This window comes from Onychostruthus taczanowskii, unplaced genomic scaffold, assembly GCF_017590055.1.
Source record: "Onychostruthus taczanowskii isolate IOZ18803 unplaced genomic scaffold, ASM1759005v1 scaffold39, whole genome shotgun sequence".
Classification (NCBI taxonomy): domain Eukaryota; kingdom Metazoa; phylum Chordata; class Aves; order Passeriformes; family Passeridae; genus Onychostruthus; species Onychostruthus taczanowskii.
In genome coordinates this window covers 3,327,375-3,349,982 of record NW_024501348.1, presented here as the reverse complement: position 1 = coordinate 3,349,982, position 22,608 = coordinate 3,327,375, and the positions used below count along the sequence as shown (strand labels likewise).

Sequence of the window (22,608 nt, the reverse complement as noted above, 5' to 3'; positions counted from 1 at the left end):
CCTCTAAATTCAACTAGTCCCAATTCTGTGTGTGCACAATGTCTCCCTACTGAAATGACTGGTGTATTGTAAAGACTGCTCTTGCTTGTAACTGGATATAAACAAGAAATAATGTGAAAAACATCTGTTCCCTGTTTAGCTAGACAACAGTTAACAATGTCTGGATGGCAGATTAACAAAATGACCCCAACATGCTATGAAGTAAAAAAAAGTCTGCAGTTTAGACTTCAGAGGCAGATTTACTGCTTTGAATAATCAGAAGTAAGTTCTTTTCTTTGATGTTAAGCTTCCTCACACCAACAAAACATGAATGTAAAAGCTTTATATATAAAGCTTTATCCAGCTCCAACATCAAACCTTTGACAAATAATAGTAACAACAATGCCCTTTCTCCACAACGCACTTCAGCAGTTTTCAAACTATGCTCAGATTTAAAATACAGTGTTTGTGTGGCTGACTTAAAAATAGCTCTGTAAATTTATGAGCAATTGTTACCTATGGGTAAGTTTTGAACAGTGAAGACTACATTTAAAAATTTTTTCAGTTTCTCTTTTTCTATATTATACACCAACATAAATTGTCTCTAAGCATGAAAAAAGTAGTTGTTCAGGATATTCACATTCAGCTTTTGTTTGAAATTTTTCCACTGGAGGAATAACCCCCTACATGACAGAATAAGTCAGTTTTCAGATACCTTAAGAAGTAATTCACTGCTGCTGGAGTTCTGCAGACCACAGACTGAAAACAGTAGTCTTGGGAAGCATCCTTTGTGAACCAAAGATGACCCTACTAACTTCTTTAAATGCAGTATTACTAAGATGGTGTTTCCTCTGCCTTATCAACTTTTAAAAAGCAGGAGTGTTTCAGTTCCTCTTGCAGGGAGCTCAGACGCAGTTGGAGGCACTTCCCATATCTCTGCACAGGCAGCCACCAAAGCGCCCAGCGCTGTGAAGCTGAGCAACACCAGAAGCAGGGATGTGCATCTTAACCACGGAGTAACTGAGAAATAGTGAGGTGCATCAGGCAGCTCTCCTTATCCCAAGTGACTAGCTTTTGTGAGGACATTATTTAGCTGAACACCTCACACACAGCTATTCCAGGAAACTAGAAAACTAAAACACACAGCCACCAAGAAAACTAAGATTCCATGCATTTAGCAGCAATTAATTTGCACGTGGAAAATAAAATATCTGTACAAGCAAACATTGGTAACTGTCATTCTCTCTTTAATAGGCCAAGAGAGCTCTTTTCCAGGATGAGAAAGTCAAAGCCCTGGTGCTCTGCTAATAATAGAAGCACGTAGCACGTAGCAGTGGTGGTCTTGGGTAAGGCATGACAATTTCAAAGTTCTTGGAGTAACCTTAAGAACTAGGTTCACTACTTCTGCAACTCCACGAGCTTCACTGGACCCATAAGAGCAGCCACTGTAACCCTAAGTCACAAAAATTGTTTGATCTTTCATTGAGATACGTTCTAAAATACTTCATTCATTCTAATACTTCATTTATTTGAAGAGGATTCACTTAAATAGAAATTATTTATGTTTGAATTGGAGGACTTTTTTTCTTAGACAGCATCTTATATAAAACACATAGAAAGACAAACCTTTGTATTTTAAATCTTCAGTGTCATATGAACATAGGACTGGGTGACCAAGTGCAAGCACATTATGACCCCTCCACTGGCCTGCAGCTCAGCACCTCACTGCTGCTGGAATTAGAAATCTTCTAATTTCCAATCTACTTTTACTGAAAGCTGGTTGAAACCAATCAATGCTTAAGCCAACAATGTCTTTTGGCATTAAAGAGAAATTCCTCCTCTCGGCTGTTTCAGCTCCTCTGCCTAACTAGAGCTGCAGCACATCTCAGTTGTCACACCAGCAGTATGAACCTGCCATGGTCCTTTCTTCTCCTCCTTTAGGCCAGGCTCATTCTTCTGAACACCTCAGTCACTCTTCTACATGCTTATTTGAATGTCAATTACTTTTCTTTCTGTAACAGGATCTGAATTATACACAGAGGTTTCACTAAGACTTCATAGAAGAGCACTGCAATTTCACAGCTCTGCACCCTTGGGCATGTTTTGTGACTTCTCTGCTTCTACCCTTGCTTTGTGGCAAGAAAGCCATGCAACTGACTGAGACTTGATTCTTCCACTGGAAATTATTAGTGGACACTGCAGGATCAAAGTGTGCATCCTAGTGGGTCCTCTGCGATATCTCTAAACTCCTATACAAAATGTCTGGGTGAATGTCTTCATGAGTAATACTCAGTGTCAGAACTCATGAAGTCACAGCCAGTGACCTACTTCTAATGCTCTCCAACTTGTGCTGTGACAACATTAAAATGCTGCTGAAGTCTCTGGAGAACTAAACCAGAGGGGGAAAAATGATGTGTGACATTTTGGGACCTGTCATCATTTAAAAACACACCATGCCTCCTCAAGGGCGTTAAGCAAATGATGGTGAAAAACCTTCCGTATGCCAGAGCACCTTCCCACTGAGCGACTGCTGCGCTGGGCCCTGGGTACATTGTCACCCTCCTCATGCCACCCTTCCCAGCTGGAGACACAGTGCCAAGGCAGCAGGTGATGGCAGCCCTGGCCATCAGGCATGCACCTCCCCTCTGTGGGCAGCAAAGCCACCAGCATGCCCTGTGGTAGGTGTGCTGCTACGGCTCTACGGCTGTGAGGAAATTACAGTGGGGGTGGAAGCCAGCCAGTGAGATTCTGTGATAAAATAAAGTGAACTTTCCAGTGAGGTATGTGTTTTCTACGTCCCTGGGCTTTCTGCTGTGGGAGCCATGCTGCATGACAAAACCTCTGCCTTCTGATGGTTTCTCAGTGGAAAACACGGTTAAATCCCAAACTCTTTATGAGGGGAGCTGTGAGGAAGCTAGACTGAATGAGGAGCAGGGGTGGGGAAAGAAGTGGAATAAATATATGAGCTGCCAGAGAGGGGTGGACAGCAATGAAACTCCCAACAACATGACAGCTCAAATGATTTTTCAACAATAACCTGCCATGTAGCTGTCACATCACTCCTTTCAAATTTCCTGTCTAGAAGAGCAGAGAAATATAAGGGTCCTAATACTGCCCTGAATGAGGCTATGGTAATGAAATGTTTGGGTGCAATTCCTTCAGCAGGAGTGACAAAGGCAAGCTGAAGCATCTTAAAGCTTTGCCTCCATCATAAGGCTGGCATGGTGTGAATATGTCCATCCTTCAGTGATTTGCAACCCACCCAAACACAAAAAGCACATCCTGAGCCGTGCTGGGGCAGCCACTGACACCTGTGCCACCCTTCCTTTGGCCACCCCAGCAGACCACAGAGGTTTTCCTCCCCAGGAAGGAGGAAGGGGCGTGTTGTTTCGGTGAGGACATACTGTACCTCTTCCGGCAGGCTGACCACCAGGTCATTTTCCGTCTGCCCAACCAAGGCCTGCAAGAAGTACTCGCTGCAGGCAGCCAGCACAGCCCGGTGGGCGCGGAACTCCTTCCCCTCCACGATCAGCGTCACGTCACAGAGAATGTCCTGCTTCCGCTGGTCATTTAAGCAGAGGAGAATATTGGTACAGTGCACCGTTGACTCATACACATACATGGGGGAGTCAGTCTTCTCATCCACAGACATGCCGTTCACACCCTGCAGGGACAAGGGGAAGAAAGCACAAACAAGGTGGTGAGGAGCAGCACAGTCCCTGGGTGAACACGCTACGGGGAGATTCAGCCCAATATCCAGATAGCTCAAGACCACAGCCAAGGAGCCCGTTAATGCTTAAATCCAACAAAGTTCCTAGGGAAAGATACCGTGATAGATACTGGTTTGATGCCACTGGATTTCACCCTGTCATGCTTGGATTACCTACTTGCCCCACCAACTTCCCCCCTTAAAACCAAAATAGGGTTTAGACAGACTGAAAAGTGGTTTTCTTCAACCACCTACTATGCATCTCCAATTTCCAGTTTAGTAATGGCAATAACATGGGGACATTGGAAATTTTAGAAGATATTAGGAAAAAAAAAAAAGCTAGCGTGACTGCTGGGTTTTCTAATGGTGAAAAAAGGGCTTTGTGCTTGCTTCTGATATTTTCAGATCAAAGAGAAAAACCCCTCAAACTCCCAAGTCTACTCTCCAGTAGACGGGCAGCACTACACAGTCACACTGAAGACCTCAGCTCAAGTAAAAGTCAAGGCGGAACTGTACCTGACAAAGACAGGCCACTAACTACAGCAACTTAATTTCTCAATCAGAATTTTAAGCCTTAAGAGGGAGAGAAAGATATTTAGCAGCTCCAGAAGAAATCTGTTTCCATGTATGGCTAAAGCAACATGCCTTCATCAGTGGCTTAGTGCCATTTACAGAAGAGTAGATCTTCCCCAATTCCAGACCTGCAGACCCAAAAAATCCCTTCACCTGAACGGATGTGCAGCCCCAGGGAGCCCGTGGGTGCTGAGTTTACTCCTGCCTGCAGGTCTCCCCCTTCTGACTGAGGAGCAGAGGTTAGAATGATGTCAGACACCCATTACACACCCATCACTACTGTCTGAGTCAGGGAAATTCTCTGCCTGATGATCTGCAGTTAGCGACACATGTAGAAGTGGCAAAGCTTCTGAACACGGCCACTGGTTTTGCAGTGCTGATGGTGGAGGGAAACAGCTCCCCCCAATACCCCATGCTGCATGAACCCCCTTTGCACCTGAACACACTGAAGTAATGAATTTACCAAAAACATCTTCCCCAGCATTAGACCGAATCCTCTTTGCATTATTTTCCCATTTCAACTTCTCTGAGTAGGAAGGTGTAACAGCCTCTGACTGGACAGACTACATATCCCAAACCAAACTCGCTTGTTTTCAGGCTTACATGGGGAAAAGGGTTATTTGTACATATTGCTCTATCTGCTACTGAAGAGAAGGTTGTGCAAATGCACAAACCTGCAGCATTTTAAAGGAATTATTTTTCCTTGCTGAGAACAACAACTGCCTTCTGAGAGGTAAAATTCAGAGGCATCAAGGGCTAAGGGTAAGATGATGATATTTTGGTACAGTACTGCTGCACTGTAAATACCTGACTACTGTATCAAGTAAAAGCAAAATTCCTCCTCTGCTACTTTTTAACGTGGATCATTGCAGCATTTTCCTCTGCTAGTGCAATATACAGGCACATCACTGGATACAACATTACTTCTAACTATTTCTCTTGCTGTGAGTTACCATTTTCCTACAGTGCCATTTCAAAGACACTAATCATCTAGACAAAAATGGACTTAAGAGGATACACTTGTTACTTATATTGACTAAACTTCTCAATGGTAATTTCGTTGTCCCTCCTTTACACGAGTATTTTTAAGCCAGTGGCTATGATGACTCTGTACAAAATAGGTATTTTTGCCAACCACGCAAAACTGTAATATTACTGGAAGTCTTAATGGAATGCTTACAGATTCTCTTTTACTGGTATTTTCAATCTTTATGCTGACTCATGCTACACTTTTGAGCACTCAGCCGAAATGCTTACATGGACAGAAAAAACCCCACAATCAAGCAACACAGATTAGCCCTTCAACAACTTAACATGTAGAGAGAAGAGACAAAACTGCTAATTGATCTGCATACAGGCAGGGGAGGGAGACACTTCAGGGGGTGAGTTATACCAGCTGGATTTCTTAACCAGAAATTAGAAAAAAAAAAATTCTCTGTATAAATTGAGACTAATGAGAAGAATTGACAGCAATCATGTTATTAGCACTCCACCAAGGTAAAAGAGAAAATGACACTTAGCTCATCTCACTCACAGCTTTCTGTATAACTAAACTCTGATGCTAACGATAGCACTATAATGATGTTCTAAGTGGTCACTCTTGCGTGCTATGAAATGAAAGAGTTTACAAGAACAATCTAGTGGGAAAACCTGAGAGTTGCAAATGACAATGCAAAGGGGAAAGCAGTAAGCTTTTTTCCCCCTTTATTTTCCAGGCATGTCTTATGCCTGTAATATCTCAGATGATGAAAAAAAGGACAAGAAACCCAACACCTGGCAGATAATGAACAGAACATCAATTATATTTTCAGTGCCTTAGAAAAAACCCACCAAACCCCAGCTAGCCTGAAATTGCAATCCTCTCTTACAGTAATAGTGCAATTTGTGTGAATCAAACCCCGAATTACTTAGTTACTAATTAGTAATTTCTCACTTTTTAACTACAGCTCTCATCAAGTGTATTTTTTTTTTAAAATTGCTGCATGTGCTGTGAAGTGCTGAAAATATCATGGTGTATTTCCCCACTGGTAGACAAGCCTGTCTTCTCTGCTAGGAAGCCTGAGCGGTGCAGTCCTGAGGTGCTGGGGCTGGAAACTTCACCTGCACTCCAACGAAGGACCTCCAGCCCACTGCTGATATCATCATGCTTTCCCAAGGCTACTGTTGTGACTCCAGGGGCTTCCTGAAGGTGGATCCATGCCATTCACCTTCCCACAGCCACTGAGAATCCACATGGATGCCCTGTCTGGCAGCTGCGATCTCAGCCTTCCTCAGACTTCCCCCTGACCATGCCCCTGACCGCTCTAGGAAGCACCCTGAGCCCTGCATTGCGCACAGGGAAACCGGGGCTGGGCGGTGGCTCAGGACCACCTATTTATCAGTTTTTAATGTTTGAACACGAGTGATTTACAGTTTTTCCTTTTCCACCATCTGCCATCGACCACATGACCTCCAGACGTGAGGTGTTTCCTCTCCAAGAGGGTTTTATCCTGCAGGAAAGGTGCAAGATGGTGAAACCCTTCACTGGGAAGTATATTGTTCATTTTCACAGGGAAAGGGTTTAGAGGGCAAAGAGAAAAGGTCACTGTAGGACTTTGGCATGTAGTAGCACGACAATTAGAAGAATTCAACTCTTTTTTTCCCTCTCTCCTTGGAATAAAAAGACCCAGGGATCTGGTATTATCTCTGAACTCTGAGGCAAGCTGGGCTGCAAGCCTTTTACACAGTGTTAATTCAAACTGCATCATTTTTTGCTGAATTCAGTATTATGCTGAGTCTGCAGAACCTTATTCATGGAAAACATTGCTACACACTTCGTATTTCTTCAAACTGAAAAGGGAATGTCTTAGCAAGCCTTTCTCTGGCTCAAAAGAACATGCTGTGCATTTGTTTGCATATAGGTCACCATGCTGTCAGAAAAAGCCTTTGTGAAACAAAAGTTTCCAGAAACTGGCACAAACTATTGTGGGCAAGGAAAGCACCATTGAAACCAAGCCAAAAAAGTTGCTGGTAAAGGCCAGCCACTGCAGTGAAGTGAAATGAAAGGTTGCTTACACGTTCCTTCCATGGTGATGGGTGGAAGATCCCACCAAACCCTTCTGCATGGGCAGCATGGAGGCAGGATACAAAACCTCAGGAGACCAAAAATATTGCTCATGGAACATCCAAATCACTCTGGTTTGCAGCACGTTGTCTGTACTGGCTGGCACTCATCCAAAACTCTCCAGGAACTCATAAACACTTTGACTGAGCTGCTACCAAAAATACATTACCTATCACAAAAAAACAGTTCCTGCCTCACAAGACTGGAGCACAGGCAATGTGGTGTCTGTTTTTAAAGGGAAAGATGAGGGGAGAGAAAATCTTATCAAGACACACCAGAAAGTCCTGCATCAGAACTGGGCTAATTATGTGAAAAGATAAATCTCTACCATGGCAGAGCTACAGAGCACTTAACCAGGCAAATTATCATCATGACAAAGCAGCATGGCTTCTGCAAGGGGAAGTCATGTCTCTGATGGGCTCTGTTAGAATTCCTGAAGTGTGTCAAATTAGCAGTGAGGAACACTGGTACATGTAATTAGTGTTGACTTTCAGAAATTCTTTGACAAAACCTTTAGAAATGGCTGTTAGAGAAACTCAGTTGCCATAAGCTAAGAAGTTGCATCAGACTGGAAATCACTTAGGATAAACTGTATTCAACAGAGGAGGAATGCAGGGACAATTTTCAGCATGTTAGCAGTGAAATTTCTTCAGAAACTGGCTTACATCTGGCTGTGGTCATGCTGTTCAACGTGCCCAAGCTTCTCTGCTCTATGGAGCTACAGCAAGGTTGGACACACCTAATTCTAGGATGGCAGACTGCCTGGATGTACACACAGGTTCCTCTCAGCAGCCTGACACTCCCCCTGCAAGGTCAATGACATGATCGAGCCAGACACTGGGAACAATTTGAAACAACAAAGGTTTAGACTGAACATAAGGAAAAACTGAGGAAAAAGTTGCCTGGAGAGGCTGTGATACATGACCATTGAAATAAAACAAAATAGTACACCATCCTCATAGCAGGATGGTTGTTTAGTTTTTCCTTGAGAGATTTCACAGTCACTGCAATAAGCCATATGTACAACTGACCACTGCTGAATGTTACTGGGCAAAGAATTCACTCCATATGTAAAAGGATTAGTTACTCCTAATAAAAATATCTAGAGTCACATTACTGAGAATACAAGTTCACATGGGATGAATATTTACATGCTGCAGCATGTATATTCCACTATCCAATATTCTACAGACAATATTCCACTGTCCAACAACAAATGTGCTTGTATTGTCCATCCTTCCTGACCTACTAACCACTGCAAAACCCAAAATCTGCTGCTTCCGAGACCTCCGCATCCCATGTCCCCATCTGTGGGAGACAGCAATGGACATGCTGACTGGTACTCCCCTTTCTCAAACAGGAGCTGAAATCGTGTGGTACCAAGTTGCTGAAGGCAAGCAGTAGAGAGCACCTGTCCAAAGATTACATGTGGTGGGTATCACTGACACCAGGAACTCCCACTCCCAATGGCTCCAGCAGAGCAGCTGGTTTAGGACATGAGAAGCCATACAATGCTAAATTCAACTCGTAAAAGGTGTATAAACTGCAGCAGAAGCATCTTTGTAGTCTGTCCATGGCAAACCACCAGCAAGGATGGGGAAAAGAGGGACCTAAAGCCATCATCGCATCCCTCTCCCTGTACCATAAGCGATGTAAACAGGACATCACATCTATAACAGTGTACAGAGGACTCCCAAAAACTTCACTGCAAAGGTCTAGAAAGGTTTATCAGTTTCTCCTCATTATGCCCGTAATGCTACATTTTAATGCAGAAGCCAACAGATAACACTGATTCCTCATTTAGGAATTGCAATACCTGATCTGGTGTAAAATGAACCACAGGTTTTTCTTGGAAGCATACGCTGGAGTTCACATTTTATATCTGGCTACGCAAGGTGACTCCCAACTTTCTCCTTATTGTGTTAAGAGAGGATCAATACTGAACTGAGAGTATTTTTAGTTCCAGTTCACATTCTCTCAATCAGCTCCACTAACAGCAGAAGAATCTTAGGAACAGTTTCACGTGGCCGGCTTGAACACATCTAAGACTCTTTGGTCAGCAGTAGCTGGAGATTACATTACAGATTTGCACATAAACGTCTCACAGTATTTCTGTTCAGTGAGATTCAGGCAGAGAATGTGAAAACATGCTCTTTTGTTCTGACATTTTTTATTGTTTTTTTTTTCCCTCCTAACAATTTAGCAAAAGGTACTCAGAAAAAAATGGGGAGAATGATGATAAAATAATGAAAAAAAGTTGAGAGCAGCTTGTACTTCTGACAATTGGCAGCAGAAGCACATCAGACTTGACAGTTTTTAGGGATAAACATGCACTGTTTTTAAGTGGCAAGTGGGAGGAAAATAATTTTCCAGGCTTCCTTCCCCATCTCCTAATATTTTTTCTATGAAAGGACTCGTTCTGTGTAATCAACACTTTGTTTTTAAAGAAAGTTATCAATAACTGACACTTCAGAGCTCCTAAAATGACCATGCTTATAATTGGTTATTACAATCTCTCAATTATAGCTATAACAACAAAGGATATGATTATATTGTCACTGCTTTCCTTTAAAAAGAAACTATTGAAAGGCCTAATGATTAATTCACCATTTTTGAGAGCTCATTGTAATGACAGCAGACTATATACAAAGGTCTCTTCAGTGAGCCCATTATTCAATTAATAAATGCTGAATACTGAGCAGTCATAGTCATATGAAACTCCCAAGAATTGTGTGAATTTTTAACCAATTAATTATCAATTACAACATCATAAAACACCAGCACAAAAATAGAAACAATGAAATTTAATTATAGATTATTCTTCTTAGTTGCCGCAAATACTATACAAGACTGATTTTGATTAATAATTCATACAGCAATAAAGTATCAGGAAAGATAATTATACTGTGCCACAATTCTCACACTGATTTCTGTAATTACAGATTACAACAGTGTTAGCAATTTAAAAAGGTTAGGGAGCAGTAGTAATTTGCTATGTCATCCTTAGCAATATTAATGTCTTCTTCTCTGAGCACCCCAGATAATTGAAAATAGACTTGTGGGCCGCCAGGCTACATGGACTTCCTCCTGCCAAACATACTGTGGGTGCCAGGGCCATTAGCAAGATTGTCTGAAGAGATGAACTTTTCACATTGATCAAGTAGCTTCTGCAGTAAGGCAGAATGTACATGGACAAATGGAAAGGACACTGCAGAGCATTCCCGGCCAGCAGCTGCAGACGTGCTGCTCCCGAGAGTGACGGCTGGTGCTCCTGACCATAGTGCCTTGAAGAAGGACCTTCACTACTGGAGTGTGAGTGGGAAGGGGGACAGCTAAGAGAAACCCAGGGAGAATTTAACCATGGGCCTTCTAGACAGGCAGGTCTGGCTGGGCACACAGCAGGGCCCTGCAGACATTTGCTAATGTCTCCTAAAGGCAAGAATTCCTGTTGCCGAGGAGGCCACATGGCTCCAACACATTGAGTGTCCACAGCCCAGGGAGCACCCTTGGAACTGCTGAACAGCTGCAAGTGGTTCAAGGAACACAAACTGGTCCCCATAAGTTACACCAAAGGCAGTGAGCAGAAGCACCAGTGCCTGAGCTGGCTGCAGGGCTGGGCCATGAGCCTCATTTCTGTATTGCAAGCGTCACATGGATTCCAAATGGAGATGAGAATACTGGATACTCCTTCCTTAGCTAAACTGACAGGAACAGGGATGTGTCCTGCAGACTGTGGAATGGCTGGTTTTGAACAGCTCATTTGTCATCACAGTGCAGAGGCTTTGATGTTGGAATTAAGTCCCACTGCAAAGTCACTCACTGCTTTTCTTATACTGGACTTGGACCCTACAGCACAACTGGATAGACACTGTGCAAAAAAATAAAACCAAAAAGACCAAAAAAAGGCCACATAAACCCCAAAAGAGGGACTCTGATCTTGCAGACCTTTAAATAGAATTGCTGAATATGACTTTAATCTGTAGCATTTTTATTCACAGTGGTTTTGCTATTGGTAGAATGCACACACGAGCAAAAGTGTACCACAGATTCATGTCTACACTGAATCTTTTTTTTTTTTTTTAAAGTACTGTCAGGACGCCTGTAGTCTCCATGATGAATGCTTATTTAAACCCCAGGCGTCTACTCTAAAGAAATTGTGCTTCAGGTTGTTCAGAGGCTGGTACCATAAGGAGTCAGGGATTCCCAGCGGAGGTTGCTTTGACGAGTCCAAACAGATTTATGTTCCATATAGAGATAAAACCTATTTCTTGACTTCAGAGGGCTGTGTTGCTATTGTTTCTTGAGAGAGTAACCCAGACGAACAAGGTAATGAGAGCTCACATTCTTTAGGGACTTTATTTAACATGCAAATAATGTTTATACACACTATATGCATTGACCTATACATTCTATACAGGCCTACTAGGCAAAGTATACACATGAATATTTTTATGACTCAGTAAAAATTATATAATTATACTACTAATTTTCATACACTGAGTGAGTCAGGCTTAGTTTAACATGAATTTTCAATGTTCTGTAAATAAACTGATGATGCCCTCAGGAAAGAGGCATGGTAGATGCGTGGGGGAAGACAGATTCATGGAATGGTTTGGGTTGGAAGAGACCTTAAAAATCATCAAGTTCCAATTCCCCTGCCATTAGCAGGGACATCTTCCAATAGACCAGGTAGGAAAACAGGAGGAACAGCACAAAAACCGTCCACTATCCTTATTTCTCAGAAATAAGGATACTGATTTAATTTAAGTGACATATATGAACATGGAAAGTAAGAAACACAGAACCCTTTCCTCATAAAATCTCCTCTTGCAGCTTTCACATTGCTCTTTACAGTAGGTGGCCACAGTGAAGGGGACTGGAACTAAGTCTGCTACTCAAAATAGCTTATTCAAAGCAGAATGGGGAATGCCCAACATTGAAACACTGCCAGGAAACCACCAAGCACAACAAACAACACATTATGTTCTTCTGAAGTAGTCAGTGGTTTCAGGACCTTGGTAAAAGACATAGCCTTTTGGATTGCTCTTGGGTGAGCTCGATTGCCAGATTAAAGAATCTGAGAGGGAAAAATGAAACAGTTGTTTGTTTTTATTTTGCCTGTCAGCTTGGGAAGCTCTCTGAAAAAGTTTAAGGTCTCCACACAAACAGGGACTGGAAATTCTGGCAAAGGCCCGCTGCTTTTCTTGCTTTAAATGAGTATTTGGGGATTTTGCTTGAGGAGTGATACAGTGTTATGGCTTCCCCTTTTTTTTCTAAACCTTTAAGCAATTTATGTGTACTGGTGTGGGCATGTGTACATGTATGTATAACTCACACTGCAGAAATGCCCTCTGAAATGATGGAATTGCTGAAGTACGAATGGTTTGTCAAATATCCAGGTCGCTTGCCAGTACGACAATATCTCAGGATAGTAAAGAAGGTGCTGCTGCATTTGACATCTCTTTTGCTAATATGACTATGAGAACAAAGGCACAGCTGATATTGCCCTAATGCCACCAATGTTTGGAAACTAGAAATTATGAACAACAGCACTGTGCAGCTCCTTTCAACAGCCTTTGAATGTCAAAGATTATGCTTACAAGTTATTTGAATAAAAATTATTAATTTTCTTTAAGTTCTACTCTCAAGTTTAAAGCTCCAGTGGAATTCAGTGCTGAAGCTCTGTACTTTAAATTTTGGTTGCTATAAAATGAGAAAAAAAAAAAAAAATCCACAAATAAGCAAATAAGGAAAGTTCTCTCTCAACATTTTTTTTTCTTCACTAAGCTGTACTACTTACTGCATTTCCAGCTTATGTGCAGAAGTGGTAGAAGCAGTTCTGTCTGCTTGAGAGGCTATGGCCAAAACCACTGCAAACACATTTGAAGACACAAATTGCAGAGGCTGTGAAAGCAACCCAATCCCATTTTCTCCTGTCATACTGCATAGCTGTTATGGGAAAAATCCGCTCTCTTTGTTTTACCCCCTAAAATGCAAGCTTTTCATCTTTGCTGCAAGATAGCAGGTGGCTACAACATCCTTCATCCTTCCTTGGGACACAAACTGGCATGTCCTTTGGAACGTGTCTTAGTGATTAATGTGTGAAGAGCAGGGATGCATGCAGTAGGTCACTGGGTTAAATTTGGGACAGACTTGCGTAGGGTGTTAACTTTGCACCTTCTGCTCTCAGGAAAGAATACAGGTGTTGCCTTCTCCTAAGAGTGGGCCACTATCTGTCTCTGCAGGGTTTTCCACACCAAAGGGATACCAACTATAATGTTCTCCCTTGAATACTGAACGAAACAATGCTTCTTTATGGCTACATCATAGATTTTGATTAACCTATAATGAAGTAACTAAACAAATAAATATATTCTAGTGACTACTGCATTAGGATCCACAGATTTAGACATGTGAATCTTGGGAGTACTATCTATATGCAAAAAACCTATTTTCACATGTTTTTATAATGATCAAATGATCAGAAGATGACTGAAATTACTATTTAGAAACTCAGAGCAAGTGTCAAGGGGGTACCTGGATTACACCAAGGGATTGTGACTGTGGTTTTGATCCTGCAAAGATCTGAGTATTGCCGTTTTGTTATCAGAAGGTTTAAGCAAGAGTTGCAAGCTTTCCCACTATTCTCAGAGCCTGACATATACCTAGGTGCCTACTTAAAGTCCCTTTATCCATGGACTGGGCCTGATTCTGGAACTTGACTGCCTTTCCTGTTGTAGACAATAAATCATCCCATGGAGAAAGGTGCACGGAAAGCAATCAATTCGGCTGCCAACGTCTACCAGACTACAGCCAAAGTAAGGAGAGGATGTGAGACAAAAATGGACACTTGGACTCAGTGCAACTGCAGTCTGAAAGAGTCCAGAGAAAAAGAAAAGATTTGATGTATTTGGTACTCCTTCTGAGGGTATGTAAAGCCAACATAGCATCTCGATCTGGAGTTTCTTACAGGACTGAAAAGCCAGAAGAAGGCAAACACAAGCTTTCCTTCTCCTGTAAGATCCAGAGGAGCTTATGAAATCTTCTTTGCCATGGTAAAGAGCGAGGGATTAAAGCTACAAAGACTGCTGTAAGAAGAACTTGGATTTTATCTTTGTTTGAGAATACTTGCATTATTTGTTGAGCTTTTCATGAAGCTTTTTGAAGTTTGTTTTTTTCTTTACCCCCACAGAACTACAAGGTACTCAAACACACTTAAAGCTGCAAAAGCCATCAAATCAAATCAAATCAAATACAAGATTAACACCCCAAACCCAAAACTAAGCCACGCTTTATCCCAGGGAAACAGAGTGGCTTGATTATTTTTGTTTGAAACTCTGTCATGGGAGTTTTAATTCCTTATATGGTTCACAAACCTGAAAGGCAGAAAGGACCACCTACTCGGACCTCCTAAAGGCAAATCAACAGCTGCTTTTATCACACAGACGCGCAATCCTGACAGAGCAAAGAAATCCAGCATGTTTTTTTTGACAGGCTCTCTCTTCAAGTGTTACTGGAATTATCTGTACCTTTAACCTCCAAGTTCTCTCTTGACAGATTCTGAAATAGCTGTTCCACTATTTTACCCTGGACTGACGTCAAGCTAAACCAGCCATCAGTTCCCCGGGACATCCCTTTTATCTTTGTGAAATATCGGAAATACAGTTGGCAGCCCTCCAATTTTCTGGAATTTCCCATTTCCCAAGATTTATTATAAATTACCAGCCACTTAACAGAGCTTTTCAGCTACTTCCTTTAAAATTCCTGGATATAAAAGTTAGTAGGATATGAGAATGTTTAATTTCAACCACTCTTGCCTCTCAGATCCTCTTTTGTTATAAGCAGCAAACTTTCTCTTCTTTCCATATTACTGCACAGGATGGACACATCCTCTTCCACAGTTTCAAATACAAAAAACACCTGGGGAACACTTCTGCCTTTTCTATTTTCCCTTTCTGGGTATTAAACTAATAAATGTTTTATCACTACTTGTATTTCTTCATTTAACCAGAATGGCTTCTCATTAGAGTAACTTTTTTGTTATTGATGGCAGTGTAAAATCCTAATTTTGAGAGCTGGCAGAATATTCTTCAACAATTCCCAGTGCGTTCAACGCTTTTTACTTTAAATGCAATGTTATGCCAACACAACAGATTCTAACTTTGGAAAACATCTTTTCCAATTCTGAATACAGTGCATGCATAAATTCATAGTCTCCTAGTAGATTATGTACTCTGATTGCACAAGGTCACCGTACGGGATTTGAGACCCCATGATTCATGTTATTTAAGACTGTCCACAAATAGTACTGTCTGAAAAATTGCTTCCCTTCTTGCTTCATTTTCTCATGCAACAAGTCACAAACATGTATTTTCCAGTCCATTTCTAAGAGAACCACTCCAACTGAAAATCTTTTGGATTCCTGCTCATGTACCACTCTCTCCAGTGCCTCTCCCATAATGCTACAAACCTGGCTAATAAAATGTCAAACAAAGTGATTCTTGTGCAATCCTAATGGTTTAAACTTACATATACTGGTTTGGAGTTACACTGGACTTACGTAAGGCTGGTTTATGTGGTTGGGTATTCATTGCTGTCACTCTCTCCCTCTATGGTTATTACAGCCCTCATCTGCTCATTTGTCTTCAAGGGGAATGTAATGTTGGGCAAGGAAGAGGCCACCAAAACCAGACATTCCCCACAGTCTTTGCAGACCTTAGCTCAGAAACCCACAAAATCCCAAGTCTCGTTCACCCTCAGCGGCATGGCAAGTGCCACCTGCTGCTAATTCTCCCTTCCCTCTCCATTCACCAGGGGACAGACACTCTAGGACACCTTGGCTGTACCATATCTGAGGACAACACAAAAGGAATTCGTGAGGTCATTGTCTGCACAGTGGCAATCACCAATGCTACACTACCTTCAGAACCATGGCAAGTTTGCTTAGGGCTTTGTTTTGGGCAGCTGTGACCCATGGAAGCTTTGCCTGGCTGATGAAATGTACACCCATACCTACAGTCTGGACAATCTGTAAGAGAGAATGTTGTTTTTTTTTTTCAGAGAAGAAAAAAGTCTGCATGATTTTTCTGATGTGAATTGAGAAGCTATATTCTCCACAGATCTTGGAGACATGCAATTAAAGACTGTCAAATTTGCATGCACGCAGGATTCAATTGAAGGCTGAGCAGGCGATGTTATAACATTTCTCACTTGACTTGACAACCTTATATTCTTTTAACAGCTTTTGTGCATAATTTCCTTGCTTTAAACAAACTGAAGGTGCCATTGTGTAACCTGACCCCTGAGCTCACGAGGGTGAGGATGAGGGTAGGAGCCAGGAGATTCCTGCTTCCCAAGCAGAACTGGCTGACCATCACTGGTCTGCAAAATCCCACCTGAGCAGTCTGCAACACCACACCAAACACAGACGATGGAGCAAGCAGAGCACAGGTCCCCCTGCTTTGTCAGAAGCCTGACTTTTGAGGAAGAATTGAGCAGAAACCACTAGCTGCCCTGGGCTTCCCTTAGCAAAATTTCTTGTTGGCCAGATGTACTTCCCGCAATGGCTGCAGTGTCCCCCCAGACCACTCTCCAGCTGAGATCTCATGATTTTGCTCCACAGCATGAGGGCACCAGAGATTTAGAAGAGCTCAAAAAATGCTGAACATTGGGAAATCAACACATAATTTCAAGCTTTATTTTTCTTTTTCTTTCTCCCTCAGCTGAAACACTTTGGCGGTGGTTTTCCAGCAACAGTCTGAGAGAACATCACAGCAAGAAAACTGTGACTTTGTGCACCTCAAGTCTGGAAAACCTACTGTGGTTCAAAATAAGACTTCATAGAGTGAAATTTCATAGAGTGAAATTTCATAGAGTGAAATTACAAGACACACAGCAGCCACTCCTGTTTCTGCTGCATATGTAGAGTAAGAGGCATCAGGAGGTCTTCATGCAACAGGAAGTAGCTGGCACATTCCAGCACTTACTTTTGAAGGTGTTGAGTGCCATTCATCTATGCCCTTTAATTAGATTTGAGATCCCTTGCAACAAGTGGGATCAAGCCATAAAAGCATGAGGACAAGGAGATTAAACTACAGATTAATTATTATATAGTATAAACAATCCAGGATAAAATAAAGCTTTCATGCTCCACTGGAGATTGGCATGTTTATTTATAAAGCGGGAGATCTATAAAGCTCATTGATTAGTATTTCAAACTAAACTAATCTAAAAGCATTACCAATTATTAACTGAAATATGTAATACAAACAGTGTGCTAGGAAACAATCAATACTTCTCTGTGCTTGCAAACCCCTACAGCAATTTTTGTGCTAAAAAGGGGAGCAGCCTACATGGCAAACTCTAGTGCTTGCCAGGGAGTTTGTCTCATGTAAAAGAGAACAGTCCTCAATGTAAAAACAAGCATGCTTTTTTCTTACTTCTTCCCCCTCAACTTCTGCCTATCCTAAATGTACCTAACCTATATTGCAGACTGCAATAAAAAATAAATGAATTAGAAAATCACTCCACAGGTCTTTCTAACTAAATCAATGAACTTTGTTTCTTGGACTGTCATAAGAATGCAAACATTGTTACGCAGGACCCAATCCGATCTTTTCAGACAAACTTGACCACATAGAGACATACCTTCAGGAAAGGAAGCGACAATTTTGAACTATCAGACTAAATTAAGATTTTGCTATTAAGATGATTGGAGTCTTGTAGGCTCAGTTAATTCATATTTATCAGAGGTCAAGATCAGGTAAGTCTATCCACAGATTCATGCCATTACCTCAAGAATTTAAAGTGCAAGCAAGACACAGTTTGCCCAAGGGAAAGTTAAAATGCTTTAAATAAATACCTGTTGCTTGATGAAATACAGGACAGCCACCACTGGATTATGAATGGCATGATGCTATTCCATCACAGCATATTCTTCTCATATATAGTGTCTTAAAAGCAGAAACCTACGTGCATGACCCTACTATTATATATATGTGTGTGTATATATATATATATTTATATATAACCATACATATATATGTACATATATATATATCCACACATATATACATATATCTATATACACGCACACACATATGCACAATGTTTAATTACTATCTCTTAAAAATATGCATATTGTCTTCATGTGTTTCATGTCACCTACCATGAGCTTTTCAAACATTAAAAAATGACATGTCTCTTAAATAAGAGTCCTATCAACAGAGCAACCCATCCATATATGAATGAAGAAATGCTCCTTTTACTCTACAAGTTAGGTGTCTCAGTATTATTTGTAACCATCATTCCACCTATTTCTCACCTGAACTACATATGCACACATGCATTCTTCTCTGCTGCATGTGGCAAGAATTTTTCCAGAAAGAGCACAAGAAAGAGGTGAAATTAAAATTCTGAAAAAGATGTTTGTGCAAATGTTTTTAGTAATCATAGAAGAGAGACGTGAAAAAAACCTCTGAAATGGGAATATCCAGAGGCAATGGTGAAAAGTTGAAAGGATGGGGAAGAGCCAGGAGCAACATCCACAAGGACACGAAGAATCATGTTATTATGGATGTGTGGAAGGGTTCAAGAAAAAAGGAGGGAAAGGACCAGGGTTACCTTGGAGACAGAGACTGCTGAAGAGGCTTGGGGCTCATGGATCAAGACCTGCTCAGAAGGAAAGGTGGAGGAGGGATGGCTGGAGAACTTTCCAGGGAGAAAGGACTGTAGTAAGGGGGCAGGAGCCCAGTCCTAGCTCCATTGCTTCCAGGGAGACAGAAGGGCTGGAGTAAGAACAGGGAAATGAATTGTGAGAAAGAGTGGCTATTGTCCAGTGTTTTCAGTGAGCAAAAAGAAACTGAAGAATCTGAAGATAAAGCATTGCATACTACAGTGAGTATGTAAGGCTGTTGGGATGGAGCAGAAAAGAGGGCTCAGGCAGCAGAGAGAGAGATGTTTCACTGCCCAGAACAGAGAGGGGAACGACTGCCAAAGAGCTTGAAAGAGCAGTGGGAATGAAGGCAACGCCGAGAAAGAAGATTCGCAGAAATTGTCTGTTCTCCCTCTGGGAGGTGGGATGATGCTGGGAGGTGAGGAGAGAGAAAAGTCACAGGCACTCAGAGAAGCAAACAGGGAGAAGTGTCAGAGTGGAGAAGAGATGAGAGGGGAGAGGTAATCACTGGTGAGAGGCTAGAGAGTGGGTGAGGACACGGTGCCAACAGATGATAATCCAGCTGATTAGAGAATTAGGCACAAGAGATGTCAAGCAAAAAGACAGAGAACAGAAGAGGATATGGATGCGGCAAGAAGACCCTGAGCTTAAAATAAAACTGTCAAGCAGTCCAAATACACCAGCCATGCACTTCCCCTCTGCCTGCCCCCTCTCTCCATTGCACCATCAGGTATCAACTACCTTATTACTGCAGGGAACAAACAAAAATACAACTGCCCTCAGGCTGATCCCGAAGGAACAACAGAATAGGAATGAGGAGAAATAAAAGCAGGCTGACAGTAGCTGCCTGTGGATAAAAAGGAGACCTTTAGCACAGCTGTGTGGATGTATTTGATTTACGAGGGCTTCTTCATGCAAAACGAGGCAGAGCAGTGTAAATGGCTTTCTAAAGAAAGCCTGGTGAACAGCAATTCCCACACATTAGAAAGAAAGGAAACGAGGATGTCCTGGGCTAGACCGAGGTGGCTTGGGAGCTGGGCTCCTGGCTCAGGCACTCAGCACAAAGGCACTGGCACCAAGGTGTGCCCATGCAGGAACAGCTACGCCCCGCGGTGCCAGGACTCCGCTACTGAGCCCCCAGCACTTTCTTAGGCAGCTCTCACTATTCTGATTTGAGTGCAACATCCCTTTGTAATGAAAAGGCTTGGCTCTTCGGGAAAAGGACTACCAAGCACTGTAAAAATCCCGCTTTTTCTGACAAAGATGTTCCACTTCCAATTTAAGGAACAAAACACAGTAGTCTAGATTGCACACTACACGTTTTTGTAAATGTTCTTCTGTAGTAGCAAGTAATTAATTGTGTTAGAGTCCAAGAAAGTGCCTATGAGTCTCTGAACTTGCAAACAGCTGGAAAATGCCTACTTAGGCTAGTGCGCACATCTTTGAGTAATTCCTATTTGCTAATTACCCTTTCAGAAGCTGCCAACAGCTATTCTAACATTTTGCTAACCAGGGAGGGATATCACATCGCATAATCATGTGAATTAACAACAGGATCGCGGTGAAGAAATGGGATAAAAATCAGGTAGTTGAGAAAGAAATTAAAGCTAATTGATTTGCATCAAAAAAACCCTATGGTATGTAAACACCATTTCAGAAACAAAGAACATGGCTGGGAAACAAATAAACAAAACTGAAACCAGCATTTGCAGAAGTTGTCAGAGTAGATTCCTTCTCTGGGTGACAGATGAGATGAGACTTAAGCCCAAGACCCCTCACAAATGAGACTTGCTAGTACTCCAGTAACCCACTGCAACCAAAGCAATATTCCCCTCTGCAACACAACAGATGTGATTCAAAATGGCAAGCCATGGCACATAAAAGCACAATGCCCTCCCCTGCTCAGCACAGTTTTTTGCAATATTCATTGCAGGGGCCCAGAGGGAATTCCAGCTCACGGTGTGAAGAAAGCTCACTGACGCTCCTGCACAGCAGAGCAGACGCCCCCATGGCTGAAGGGGCACCGAAGGGCAACAAGCAGTGCTGCTGGAGGAACCACCTCGAGATGGAGCTGTCAATGAGCCAGTGGGGCTCCCTTGGGCCTCTGTGGGAGGTGGGGGAAGGCAGAAGAGGAAAATCAAAGAGGTACCTTTAGACATGTGTGTGCACATTTAACTGCAGCAAGCTAATGTAGGAGTTGCAATAGGAATGCCTGCTCTGAAAATGGCAAAGGCAAGTTATTACGAGGATGAACATCCTTATTCAGCATCTCAGGGGAAGCTGTGGCCACTTTCAATCAAACGTCTTTTTCTTGGAATGCTGTTAAGCTGTGGTCATCAATCCTATTTAAGGAACTGGAGGAATGGCTTCGCATCACCGTTTTCCCTCCTGACTTGATGTGACATAAAATACCAGCACATTAGCACAGGCCAAAGAAGCGGAGCTTGGCTGATAATGGCCGCACTCATGTGTTTATTAAGCAGCCCAGGGAAGGAGGCACCAGGTGCAGAAGGCGCAGCTCCCTCATCGAATGAGCTGCCTAGAGCAGCAGCTTCCTGCTACAAAGAGGTTTCCTTGAAATCCCTCCAGAATCATTCTGTAACCGAAGTGCAAAAGCAGCCACTCATTGTGCTCTGATTGCCCACTTGAACTTTTCAGCAGGTTGTGCATATTTGCTGTCGATCTTCAGCACTGTGTTGCCAACTGGCTTGCGGTGGAAAGAACACAAAACCTGATGGTGGCACTTGCACGACCCACACACCGCCCTGCCCCTACGCCTCAGAAGGGCATGAAGGGACATGCAACACCCTCATGTGCTGGTGGGCCACAGGCTAACTCCCTGATTTAGGAGCTTGTGCTGCCAGTGCCGGGGCAGTAAGAAGAAATTATTCTCCTGACTTGGCTGCTCAACCAGACTGGTAAAATCTGTTAAAGGACAAGGTGATATTCCTGATTATTACAGCCTAGACAGGAGCTGGAATTTGGCTTACATTGGCTGTTCAAATGCTTCACTACTGGGCACTGCTAGAGGGTTTAGCATAACTGCCTTCATTATCTCTCCCTGGCTTCATGTTGTCTGTGCTGTGTATACATAAGGACACATGGACCATGAGACTCCCAATGAACTCTTGTAATACCAGCTGTCAGCAGCCGCCTCGGAGTCAAAAAAAACATGCTCGTGTCTATAAACATGGCAAAACTAATTATCCCAAGAAGGGTTCCCCTTCCTCTTAAAATTAGCTGTGTATACAGTCAGATAGCTTAATGTAAACACATCACTCTGAATTTCACCAGCTTCACTATCAAGCAAAGAAAAGTATGAATCCTGTAGGAAGTCTCTGCTGTAACAGATACTAAATTTGACACGTGAAGAGTTTTATTGTAGTGTTTCTAAAAGGGTGGAAAGGGAGAGAAAACACGTGAAGCCTAAAAGCAGCAACACATTGAAGGTTACAAGAGAACTATTAAATAAGTGTCCCTGTGACAAATGGAGAGGATAGCTGAAGCCCCTCCTGTGACTAAGGCAGTGGACAAGCTCCAAGAGTCCAGGAGAGAAAAAAGGGAGGTAGT

The 22,608-nt window shown here is 42.3% G+C and overlaps 1 protein-coding gene across 3 annotated transcripts in view; it reads right to left on the bottom strand.

Moving 5' to 3' along the window:
* The window catches only part of BACH2 (BTB domain and CNC homolog 2), a 143,562-nt gene that overhangs the window by 45,244 nt on the left and 75,710 nt on the right, over positions 1–22,608 (bottom strand). For all 3 annotated transcript variants that reach the window (XM_041412331.1, XM_041412332.1, XM_041412333.1), the window contains exon 4: positions 3,389–3,643. In XM_041412331.1, coding sequence (XP_041268265.1) covers positions 3,389–3,631 — 243 coding nt within the window. In that variant the 5' untranslated portion in view covers positions 3,632–3,643. The remainder of the gene's footprint in view (positions 1–3,388; positions 3,644–22,608) is intronic.